Source organism: Acanthisitta chloris, unplaced genomic scaffold (genome assembly GCF_000695815.1).
Source record: "Acanthisitta chloris isolate BGI_N310 unplaced genomic scaffold, ASM69581v1 scaffold4216, whole genome shotgun sequence".
NCBI lineage: Eukaryota > Metazoa > Chordata > Aves > Passeriformes > Acanthisittidae > Acanthisitta > Acanthisitta chloris.
Window position 1 is genome coordinate 58,683 of NW_008676327.1, and position 11,606 is coordinate 70,288.

The window sequence follows — 11,606 nt, forward strand, 5'->3', positions numbered from 1 at the left end:
AGAGCCCGGATGGAGGGGAAGGAGACTGCTGGCATTCTGGGGAGCCGCTCAGCCAGCCAGGAGACGGGTCTGGAGGAGGCCAGCACCGCGGAGGGGGCACAGGATGGGGACCGACGTGGGGACATGGCTGCATCAGAGGCGCTGATTCAGGGGGAGCCGGAGGCGAGCGGGGACTCCATCAGGTTGGTGCCTGGGGAGGGCATCTTGCCATTCCCACAGCTTCTCGTCCTCTCCCCTTATATTCTTGCACCTCATTTTATCCCACATTCCTCCTGCAGGACAAATGGGGTCCCTGCTGGCGATGCCGATCTGCTTGGGACTGCCAGGAAGGGGAGTCTCCCCCACACAGCACCTGAGCCCTCCCAGGGGAAGACAGGGAACCTGACAGAGCAGGACTGCAGCAGCCCAGACACCAGTGAGCAAGCTCTGCTGGAGGCCAGTCGCACTGTCAGCCGGAGTGAGCCTGACCTCTCCTCCATGACCCCCAACACCGAGAAGGCCACGGAGAGCACCACCATCATGATCGATGTCCACGACTCCGCTGTGGTACAGAGTGAGGACCCGTCTCTCTTTCCTGAGCCCCTCTCCCACTCCTCGGGGACCCTGTGGGGATGGAAAGCCACTTGCATGGCTTTTCCTATCCACACCCATCAACTGGGGAGTGATTTCCTTGCTGCTCCTCGCAGCACCTCCCTCCAGCACTCCAGTTTTGCAGGGAAATCCAAACACAATACTGATGTGCCACCATCCCATGGGGTCTGTGTCTCTTTCTTGCTTCTTTCCCATCCACTCTTTAAACTGATCCCTCCTTTCCCCTTCTCCACCTGGGCAAAACACTTGCATTCCCTGTTTTTCTTGACACATCTGCAGCCTCCTCCAGCTTGCTGCTGCTCAAACCCCTTAACAGCATCCTCGCTGTCAAGGTGAGCTGCTTTAAACAGTGTTATTCATTAAACAGCACGGTGAAGACTGGCCTTGTTAAACCCCATTTCATCTGCTTCCTCCCAGTAGCTCATGTCTTTTCTTCCCATCTGGTCCCTCTCCCTGTAACAGCTCAGGGATTCAAAGCAGGAATTGGAGGGGTTGCATGTGCCTGGGTGGCAGGGACACCCCAGAGTGCTGTCTGGGTGCAAGGCCAGGCAAAGGCTCTCGCTTTCCTGCAGTTAGCAACAAGACAGACGGTGAAGCCAGCCCCTTAAAGGAGGCTGAGACCAAAGAGGATGAGGAGGAGATGGAGAAGAAGAAGCGGAAGAAGGAGAAAAGCGAGACGGGCAAAGCAATGGTGCCACACAGCTCCATGTTCATCTTCAGCACCACCAACCCGTGAGACATTTTTTGGACTGTAGGAGCCTGAGGCTGGGGAGGGCTGCAAGGGAAGGACCCCTAGATATCATCAAGAACCAGGGGATCCCTGTGGGAATGGGTCTGAATATCTTCCAAACAGACTGGATAACCAGTCATGGTGTTCCCCAAGCCCCACACCTCCAAACAGACAGTCATGGTGTTCCCCAAGCCCCACAGTGCTCTCTCTGTGCCAGCCATGCTAGTTGGGATTTTTAATCGTTGCTTGTTATACTTACCTGTAGTTTTCTGGTCACCTGTAGCTCTTTCCCAATTGCAACAGCCTGGAAGAATAAGCACCCCAATTTCTCAGGGACTCTCCCTGCCTGCCTGGGGATGTCTGGGGGGATGGGACAGCCAAGTCAAAGGGCTCAGCAAGCCCAAACACCCCTTGGGCTCCTTTCTTTTGCTCCTCAGACTTTGCTGCCCATCTTTCCTCCCTGGAAGGCAGTGTTGTGGGGTGGGTTTTGCACGTGGGCCGTGGCTGGGGCCTGGCAGGGGCTCACAGGTCGGGGTGTGGGCTGTGTCCCCACAGGGTGCGGAGGGCTTGTCACTACATCGTGAACCTGCGCTACTTCGAGATGTGCATCCTCCTGGTGATCGCCGCCAGCAGCATTGCCCTCGCAGCAGAGGATCCTGTCCTCACCAACTCTGACCGCAACAAAGTGATTGCAACCCTCTCCCACTCCCCCATCCCACAGGCAGTGCAGGCAGAGGTCCTGTAGGATTTTAGCTTCTGTGGTGGGGCACATGTGGGACACAGAGCAGGGCAGGCAGCGGCAGCACCTGCACCATGCTGTGGGGTCTGACTTCTTCCCCATCAATTTCCTTTATAAACCCTGGAAATCACACTCAGCTTCCCACACATGGGGTTTAGAGCCTGGTAGCAGACCACAACACCTTGTTAGCAGTAAAGTAGCTTAAACTGGGGAGATGCTGGTTTGCACAGGCACTGCTACGAGGAAGCACAATTCTGGCTCTCAGCATGATTTCCAAGCCACTTGTGCCATGCACAGGAAATGATTCCCTCCTGCCTAGGCAGGCTGGGTTTATGGCTGTCCTAACTCTTAGAGAATAGGCTGGGTTTGGGGAAAACAAACCAACTCTGTCTGCACTTGAGCCAGGTGAGGCCCAGTGTGGGCTGATAGCAGGGTCTGGGTGGGCACAAGTGGGTCTGTTTCCTCAGAAGTGGCTGCAGAGCACCTGTGCCCTCTCTCTGCAGGTCCTGAGATATTTTGACTATGTCTTCACTGGCGTCTTCACCTTCGAGATGGTTATCAAGGTAAGATCCACTGCAGGCTGTGTGTGCTGAGTCCCACAGCATTCTTGCAGTGGATGGGAAATAGCTCAGTGTTTCAGTTCTGGTCCTAAATTTGGATGGTGGAGACCTTAAAGTCTGGTTCTCAGCAGTGGCAGTCAAGAGTGCTCAGTACTGCTTTTGTCAGCCTCCAAGCTTCCACAAGATACGATGCTCCTTGACCTATAGCCAGAACACAGGGAATGGATTTGCTGCTCCCCAGCAGCATCCCTGTTTCCCCATCTTGTCGTGCTGGTGGCTGATTCCACTTGATGTCCAAGCTGCTCATTCCCTTCCTGTTTCTCTCACTGTTTCTCCCCTCCAGATGATTGATCAGGGCTTGATCCTGCAGGATGGCTCCTACTTCCGAGACCTCTGGAACATCCTGGATTTCATCGTGGTGGTGGGAGCACTGGTGGCTTTTGCCTTGGCGTAAGTGGTTGTCAACCTTGTCAGCTCTCTGCCTTCCCTTGGCTGGGGTGGGAGGAGGATGCAACTGTGTGTAATGGCTACTAGACTCTGATTTTAATGTTTTTATTTCTCTGCACCCTTCTGCTCTGCTTCTGGGATGGCTCCTGGCAGCGGTGTGTGGCTGCTCCAGAGATGTGTTTCTCCTTGTTTGTCAAATGCTGGTGAGCAAGCAGGCAGGGAGCAAGTCAAGGCAAGCTGGAGGTGCTAGGGAGAGGTTGGTGGTGAAAGTGGATTTGAAACAGAGCAGAAGGGGCTGTTTAGAGGTGTGTTAAGGGTGGTAGAGCTGGAGTTAGACACCTGCTGTGCATCTTGGGGTGCACAGAGACAACAAAAGCAGCAGCCTGCCGTGCCATGTGGAGCTGCCCTCTGAATGTGTCTGTGCTGGAAATGGTACCCCTGGATGATGACTTTTCCTCTGCTGTGAGGGGGAGAGTTGCAAGGAATGGGATGTGACTGCTGGGGTTTGTGCCAGCATCCTCTGCAGCAACAGGACAAGGGCAGGGTGCTGTGTGCTTGCCCTGCAGTGTGTCCCCGTTGAGCATTGCCTTGTGATTGGGCTCTGGTACAGAGCTTATGGCACCTGCAGGTACAGGGATGTCTGTGGTGCCCGTGCCGTGGAGGGCAGGAGCACCCAGGGATGAGCTTCATGTTGCTGTGCCCTCCTCGGTGCTGCCACTTGAGGCAGGTGGTGCAGTGTGAGCACAAGGAGGGGATATGCAGTGCCAAGGTGATGCTTGGAGGCAATGGGCAGCCCCTGGTCTCTAGGGCTGTAGTGCTGTCCCGGTGCCCGAGGAGGGAGAGGAGAAGAGAGGAGAGGCTCACACTCCTTTGTTACGCTATTGTTCTCTCTTTGTGCCTCTGACACTGGCGGCGGTGGCGTTAGTGCTGGTGAGAGGGGAGGGCCTGGCAGCCACGCAGACTGGAGCCTTGTCCTTGTCCACAGCTCAGGTACCGTGCGAGGCTCTCGGGGTGACTGGGTCCGAGCCCTGAGGTCATTTGATGGATTACAGACTGTAATCCATCCCTCCCATCTCACCCTAGTCTGGGTGGCAGCTCCTTCTCCTTTTTCTCACCTACTTGTTGCACCCTCCCTGGCTCGTTGCTTTTGCCTTCCTCACCCTCCTCACCACATTTGTTGCCTGGTGCTTTCAGCCCCTGCTCTCTCCTTGGGAAGAGCATGGGAGAATTCAGCTTGCTCAGCACAGGGATGAACCCGTCCCTGAGCAGGACCAGGGACTGACCGCAGACCCCAGCATGGGAAAGGGGCATGAGGCAAGTTTGCTGCCTGGGGACAAAGCTCTAAGCCCCTGGGAGACCACCATGGGGGTGGATCAAGCATCTTCAGGATCTGGCTGATCCCTTCTCTGCCAGGGCAGCCTCTCAGAGTTTGTCTGGCAGGGCTCAAGGGCATCAGCAGCCTGAAGATGCACTGAGTGGTTTCATAGGTTTTAGGAGGACAAAGGAGCCTTCTCCTTCCAAGGCAACTTCCATCAAGATTTTTGATGGCTGAAGGAGCATAGGTTGATGGCTCAGCCTGCTACTGGCTGAGTGGGTGTGCTCACTGCTGCTAACAGTACAGTAATTGGTGTCTACTGTCCCCTTGCCCCGACCCCACAAAAGTAGCACAGTTCCTGGGGTGGCCCCTGGAGCTGGTAGGATCCAACACCAAGCATGTGGGGAAGCTGCTGTACCCCTTCCAGCCCTGCTTGCCACCTGCCTACTTCTACCCATCTTTCTGAGGGAAGGACATTCCCTCTGGTCATGGGGCAGCTGAATTCTTGAGGGTAAGCACCCCCATCAGCCGTGGCACTTAACCCCTTCCTATGGAGAAGGCCTTGGCATCTCCATATACGTTTGAAGTAAGCGCTGATGTCACCTGCTCACCCTTGTAGCTGTAGATGGGTAGATACCAGGTGGCTTGTGTTGTGGATGGAGGTTCTTTATAATGTAAACCTGCAGGATTGTCGGTCTCCCCTGCCTCCAATGGTGATCTCGTGGCTTCAGGAGTGAGGGGAACAAAGGAACTAACACGGTGATTTCTGATGGGTTTATACATTATAAAGCATTTGTAAGAACACCTGCCTCTCCCCTTGGCAGCCCATCACCATCACAGCCCTGGGAGCTGCAGGATGTTCACCATACATGTCCCACCCCACCACCCTCCCTCCCTCCCTCCTGGTCTTGAGAGGAAAACTCTGGTGGTGATTTTTGAATCCATCTCCTTTTCTTCTTCTTTCATGAGCTCTTTGATGTGGGGCTAGGGTGGTGGGAATGTTTTCCTTCTCCTCCTCCTCTTCTCCATGGCACTGGGTGGACAAAGCAATGCGGTTGCAGAGATTACTTGGATGAGAACAGCTGGTGACTGAGTCCAGCAGTTCCCAGTAAAAGTGCTGGGACACGTCATGGAGGTTTTCTGCCCCTTTTGCCTCCCCTCTGCAGTTTGGTTTTCCCAGGAGGGTCCTGGGTAGCCATGGGCACAGCAGGAGGTCTTTGAGCTGGTCCAGTGGTGCCACCATCATCTACTGGCTATTGGTGCCACATCCAAATCACCAATAAACAAGTGTCCATCCATAAATCCATGCCTTTGTGTGCCCTTACATCTTGTCCACTGCTCCCTTGGAGCTCTCAGAGTACATCCTGAGCAAGAAGCTGTCTCAGCTCATCCATAACTCTCCACATGGAAAGCTAATATGTCAATCCATACACAGCCTAAATAAAAAGCTGTGCATCTCCAAAGAGTTCAAATTAAATTAGCTGAAATAACTAGAACCATAACTAAAGACCCTGCTCGCTTTGCCTCTCGTGGCACCTTCCAAGGAAGCATTGTGCAGCTTTGCAGAGCTGCCCAGAGGTGGTGAAAAGGTTGGTGGAGAGGTTGAGTGGTCAGTGTGTAGCCCTCATCCTCTTACCTGGTGAGCATGGGCAGGTAGCCAGCAGAGATGCCTCTTTCCTTGCAGAGCAGCATCTCCTTGTGCCCATTGGCACCAGTATTTGGAAACAACAGGGACCCCTACATACTGCAAAATAACCTGGTGTGAGGCTGGTCAGGACAGAGGTCTGATATCCCACCACAGAAGTGCTGCAAAGTTAAATTATCACCCTTTCAACACACCTTCCACCTGTTGGACTAGCATGCAGCCAGGGGCTGGGGTTAGTTTTATGTGTTTTAATAAATGCTTTACTTGTAGACTTTACCCACAGCACTGAGCACTCTGGGTGCATGTGGCAGGGACTCAGCTCAAACGGGGACAGAGGTTTGGTTACAACTAGGAACCTTGTAGCTCACCTTGGCTTGTCCAGGTCAGTGTCCTACTGGGTTGCAGGAGATCCCATGCTGCAGCTCAGGCTCTTAATCAGTGGATTTCTTGACAGAGGTGATTTAGCAGAACTTAGATGGGAACTAATGTGGCTTTGCAGGTAGGTTCCCTCAGAGGCACCTGCTTTTGGCTGGCTGGGTCTGAGCCTCGAAGTCCCTCCCCAGCTCTTGGCTAAGGACCATGTGCCTGTCTGCTGTTGCCCACTGTCCTGCTCTCTGCAGGTTCCTCTTGCAGCAGAGCTCTCACTATGTTCCTCCCATCCAAAGCCTCCAGCAGGGAGGGCAGAGGCTCCTGGCTCAGTGGATGAGTTCGTCCCAGGAGATATGCCCCATCCTGAAGGATACAACACGGTCTACTCATTGTGCCTTTCAGCCTAGGTGTGGGGTGGTAGAGAGCTGCCGCAGGGCCCCCATACCTGAGAGGCTGCAGTCGTCCCTGTGCAACTTCCTCGATGCTTTTCTTACCTTCTTCCTCTCTTTTTTTCCCTCTCTCTGCTGGTGCTGTTTGGTGGCTGCTGGGCTGGATCACCGACAGGAATGCTTTGGGGTAACTATGGCGGTCGGGATATTGTGGAATGCTGCTCTTGGGAGCACAGACAGGATGGGGCAGGTGGATGTTGGTCAGTCTGACACCTGCACTGACACCTAGGTGCATTTGCAGAGACTGCAGGACATTGCTCTGCAGGCACCCTGTGGTCTCAACAGATCCCCCTCAGTAGGTGTTAACCACTGTAGTTGAGTTGTCCTTGGTGGCAGCTTACACCCGCTGAGTGCTGCCCTCAAATCCTGGCCCCAGCCCCAAGTCAGATGCCCAGGCCCTGACACTGAGCAAAACAGGAGTCAAGAGGTACAAAGTGAGTCCCAGGGCTGTTTGCACAGTTGCTTCCCATGCATGTGTGGGGCTGTGCTCTGAGGGAGGACTATTAATTAGTGGTTTTGTTTACATCTCTTAATGATTAAACCCATTATTGTGCTCCCTGTTGCATTAACCCTCCCAAAGAAGCTGTGTAATTGGGAGCATCTGTTGTTGCAAGTCATTTCCTTGACATTTTTTAAGGGTGCTTGGTGGATCCAAGCTGTGCCATCTTCACCAGGACCTCTCTACTCAATCCTGAGATCCAGACCATGGGCTTTAGTTAAAAGACAAGGAAAAAGAAATGGTGTTGGGATTGGGGGTAATCATCATATTCAAGAAATGAGAGTCACTGTTGGCTTTACTAAATAATTCTACTCATAAGCTCTGCCTCCTTCAGCTGACTTGGGGTGGAGGCAAGTGCAGCCCTGATCTGGAAAGACCTTAGAGACCCTTCCAAGGGTCACCCCTCCTGTCTGGTGTGTGTGTGACACCTTCCATTAAACCAGGTTGTTAAGGGCCCCATCCAACTTTGCCTAGAATACTTCAAGTGATGGGGCATCCACAACTTCTCTGGCAATGTAGACCCAATTGAGTGCATCTACCTCATTTTATTATGTGTTTTTTTGCAACTAGTAGTAACGGTAGAAAACAATTTGCACTGTGGGAGCCTTGTGCAAGCTCCATCTACAAATGACATGTGCCTGCAGTAGGGAAGCAAACCCCCTTGAGCTGCCTTTGCCCTGCAAACCTCCTGGCATTGCCTGCCCTAGCCCTGGCATCATGCTGCTTCCCACAACGAGGGGTTTGTTAAGGTCACTGCTCCCCAACAAAGGGGAAGGTGCTAATCCCGAGGAGGAGAGGATTGCTTCATTTTTCATCTCTGCCAGCTGTCAGCCTGTGTGTTGGAGGAGATGCATTTAGGTGGGCTGAGCGCTCAGCAGTCGCACGTTTGTGCCCCTCCTGTTCCCGTCTTCACACGTGCTGGGGGGGGTGTTGTCAGCAGCTGAAACCCTCAGAGCATCCAGGTCTACAAGGTTATTGTCTCTCTCTTCCATTTTTGGGTGCGTGTGGTAGGACCAACAAGGGCCGGGATATCAAGACTATCAAGTCTCTCCGTGTGCTTCGGGTCTTGAGACCCCTGAAAACCATCAAGCGACTGCCCAAGCTGAAGGTAATGAACCTCATCTCCTGCCTTGTACCTGTCTTCTCCTGCATGGACTGGTGTGTGCAGGTATCATGATGCATTGATTTGGTTGTGAGCAATGAATGAGTTGTTTTCAAGCTTTTGGATTTACGAGTCCTGTTTGCAAACACAACACCCTTCAGGCTACTTCACATCTGGAGGTGCAGTGAGTTATTAAAAGCAAGACTGGACCTCTGCAAGGTGTCAGACCTAGTTCTTCTGCCAGGGGAAGTGGGGCTTGAGTGGACACAAGGCAGCAAAGCCCAGATGCTCTCCTGAAAAATAGTCTGCCCTAGCTCTGGGAGAGCTCAAATCATTTTACAAAGTTCCTGATCTTTCCCACCAGAGCAGCTTGCAAACAGCTTGGGGTTATGTGTGCTGTGCTGTCATGGTGTTCCACTGGAAGGGAATTTCCCATGCCAATAGTGAGATTATTTCTGCAGCATAGGTAGGATTGTGGATTTCCCTGCCTTAGGTGATGGGGTATAGAGCCAGAAAGGACTATGAAACCTTAAAAGCCTTGCTTTTTACTTACAAGTGATTATTTCATTGATGGCTGAGATGCAGGGTGGCAGCCCAGAAACATGGGGTTTGAGTATGCCAGTTCAGTCCTGGAAATGCCTGTCTCCACCATGAAACAGGGATAAGGACATTCCTCACTTAAAGTGCTATGAGAACTAGAACTGAGCGCACTAAGAGAGGTACTGCTGTTGCAGGCAGAAGTATTTGCTTTGCTTTGTTATCTGGGGTGATGCAAAACAATGAAGTGTTTACTAATTGGTCTTGAGTGCTGCTAATTGCATCATTAGCATGGTTCCCTGTCCGCTACCCTGGTTGCAGAGAACACTGAGGATACAAATAACTATCCTGGGTGCTGTCTCAGGGGCTGCCTGGTGCCTACATGTGTCCTGTGGGTACTCTGGGTGTTAACCTCGTTCATAAAACAGCTTTTTGCCTGGGAGAAGGCTCAGCTCTTTCCTTTTTTCCCCACTGGGAGTGGGAAATGCTTTCCCACATGGCAGCCTGGTTTTGATCCTGCCCTTTGCCAGGACTGTGTGCTCCCCTTGGTGAGCTCTTTCCTCTCCTGCAGGCTGTCTTCGACTGTGTCGTAACATCCCTCAAGAATGTCTTCAACATCCTGATTGTCTACAAGCTCTTCATGTTCATCTTTGCTGTCATTGCCGTCCAGCTCTTCAAGGGGAAGTTTTTCTACTGCACTGACAGCTCTAAGGACACGCAGAAGGACTGCATGTAGGTGCCCTGTTGAGTAGGTCTGATACTGCTGACACCTCTGGCAAGGGCAGGGTGCTGGGTAATGTCTGCTGTGGTTTCCAGTTAAGTCCTTGGTCATGACTCACTTTTGGCTGTATTTCTTGGGGTGGACGGCATGGGCTGAGCCCTATTCTCATTGCTGTGTCAGCACTGTGCATCCTTCCACAGGATGCAGAGACCCTTATTTTGCTCCTATTCTTTCCTCCTTCTCTCTTCAGTTTTGCTTTCCTCTTCTCTGCGTCCCCCCATTTGTTATCAAGCTTCTCCCCATTTCTCCCTCCATCTCTGCAGAAGGAGATGCCCTCACTGCCCACACACACTGCCCCCAGGGTTTAAACCTACTGTCCCATAGTCTGGCAGTGGTAAAAACAAGCTCATTGCTCTCTCCCAACCTTGCAGAGGGAACTATGTGGACCATGAGAAGAACAAGATGGAAGTGAAGTGCCGGGAATGGAAACGCCATGAGTTTCACTATGACAATATCATTTGGGCTTTGCTCACCCTGTTCACAGTCTCTACTGGCGAGGGTTGGCCCCAGTGAGTATTCTGCTCCATTTGCCCCCTTGAATGGGGGGTGATCACATCCCTGTTGGGGTGGTTGAGTTACACCCAGGTGGGACTGGGAGAGGAACTGATGGGCAGGAAGGAAGGAAGGAATGATGAATTATATGAGGACCAAAAAACTTTTAACCCACCTATAAAGCTGGAGCTGTGGCGGGGTTTAGCTTCTTCCTTAGGGAGTGAATGATGGATAAACCTTTCTCCTGTGTGACCCTCAGATATATTTCAGGTCAATATTAGAGATAACCATAGGACTAGACCTCTCTACATGCTCATGTGAGCTTGGGCAATATTTTTCTCTGTGTGTAGAGCACAGGAAAATCCATTTTTCATCAGTGGAACAGGCAAAGCACCATAAAACAAGCTGTAACCACTTAGAAGGGTTGTCCTTGAGAGCAGATTAGTATAGAGATTTGCCTTATCATTTTATAAGCATGGACAGAGCTGGCTGTACAGAGTGGGTCCCTCTGGAAGTGCCATGTGGTGGCAGTCCTGATGGGCATGCCTCTGGTTGCTTTTCTTTACCTGTCTGCCCACAGGGTGCTGCAGCATTCCGTGGATGTGACAGAGGAGGACCGTGGGCCCAGCCGCAGCAACCGCATGGAGATGTCCATTTTTTATGTTGTCTATTTTGTGGTCTTCCCTTTCTTCTTTGTCAACATTTTTGTGGCTCTCATCATCATTACATTCCAAGAGCAAGGAGACAAAATGATGGAAGAGTGCAGTCTGGAAAAGAATGAGGTATAGTCTGGGGAGGGGGAAAGAGGATGTTTCCATGGGTTTTCTGCAGTTTGGGAGCTTGGAGCTCCTTAGATGTTGAAAAGGTATAGGAAATCTGTGAGCCATCTGCCTTCTCAAATCATGAAGGAAATAAGTGTGGCAGCCACCATTCCCCACCTTTCCACTGGCTCACGGTCTGATGCATGTTGTTTTATTCCAGAGGGCCTGTATTGACTTTGCCATCAGTGCCAAGCCCCTCACGCGGTACATGCCCCAGAACCGACACACCTTCCAGTACCGTGTCTGGCACTTTGTGGTCTCCCCATCCTTTGAGTACACCATCATGGCCATGATAGCGCTGAACACCGTGGTGCTGATGATGAAGGTGAGCCAGTCAGAGTGAGTGTCTCTTGTTTGGTGCAGTGGTGAGGAGGATCAGTCAGGGTGGGACTAGAGGGTATTTTTGGTTGTTTCTAGGAGATTCTTTGAGACAGAGTCTGAGTGTGTATTCCCTTGACATAGTCACTAGAAACACCCAAACCCCAAACTGGAGGCGAGATCTTCCTTTAAATGAGATGACACAACTAAT

General features: G+C 52.0%; 1 protein-coding gene across 1 annotated transcript in view; it reads left to right on the top strand.

The window, feature by feature from the left end:
• LOC103803517 (voltage-dependent R-type calcium channel subunit alpha-1E) overlaps positions 1–11,606 on the top strand; it is a gene marked incomplete at both ends in the record, with an annotated part of 78,717 nt that overhangs the window by 50,684 nt on the left and 16,427 nt on the right. Inside the window, 12 exons of the mRNA XM_009076078.1 lie at positions 3–182; positions 279–553; positions 1,164–1,323; positions 1,877–2,006; positions 2,564–2,623; positions 2,964–3,070; positions 6,961–6,972; positions 8,356–8,452; positions 9,555–9,715; positions 10,136–10,273; positions 10,837–11,038; positions 11,238–11,402. Coding sequence (XP_009074326.1) covers positions 3–182; positions 279–553; positions 1,164–1,323; positions 1,877–2,006; positions 2,564–2,623; positions 2,964–3,070; positions 6,961–6,972; positions 8,356–8,452; positions 9,555–9,715; positions 10,136–10,273; positions 10,837–11,038; positions 11,238–11,402 — 1,687 coding nt within the window. The remainder of the gene's footprint in view (positions 1–2; positions 183–278; positions 554–1,163; positions 1,324–1,876; positions 2,007–2,563; positions 2,624–2,963; positions 3,071–6,960; positions 6,973–8,355; positions 8,453–9,554; positions 9,716–10,135; positions 10,274–10,836; positions 11,039–11,237; positions 11,403–11,606) is intronic.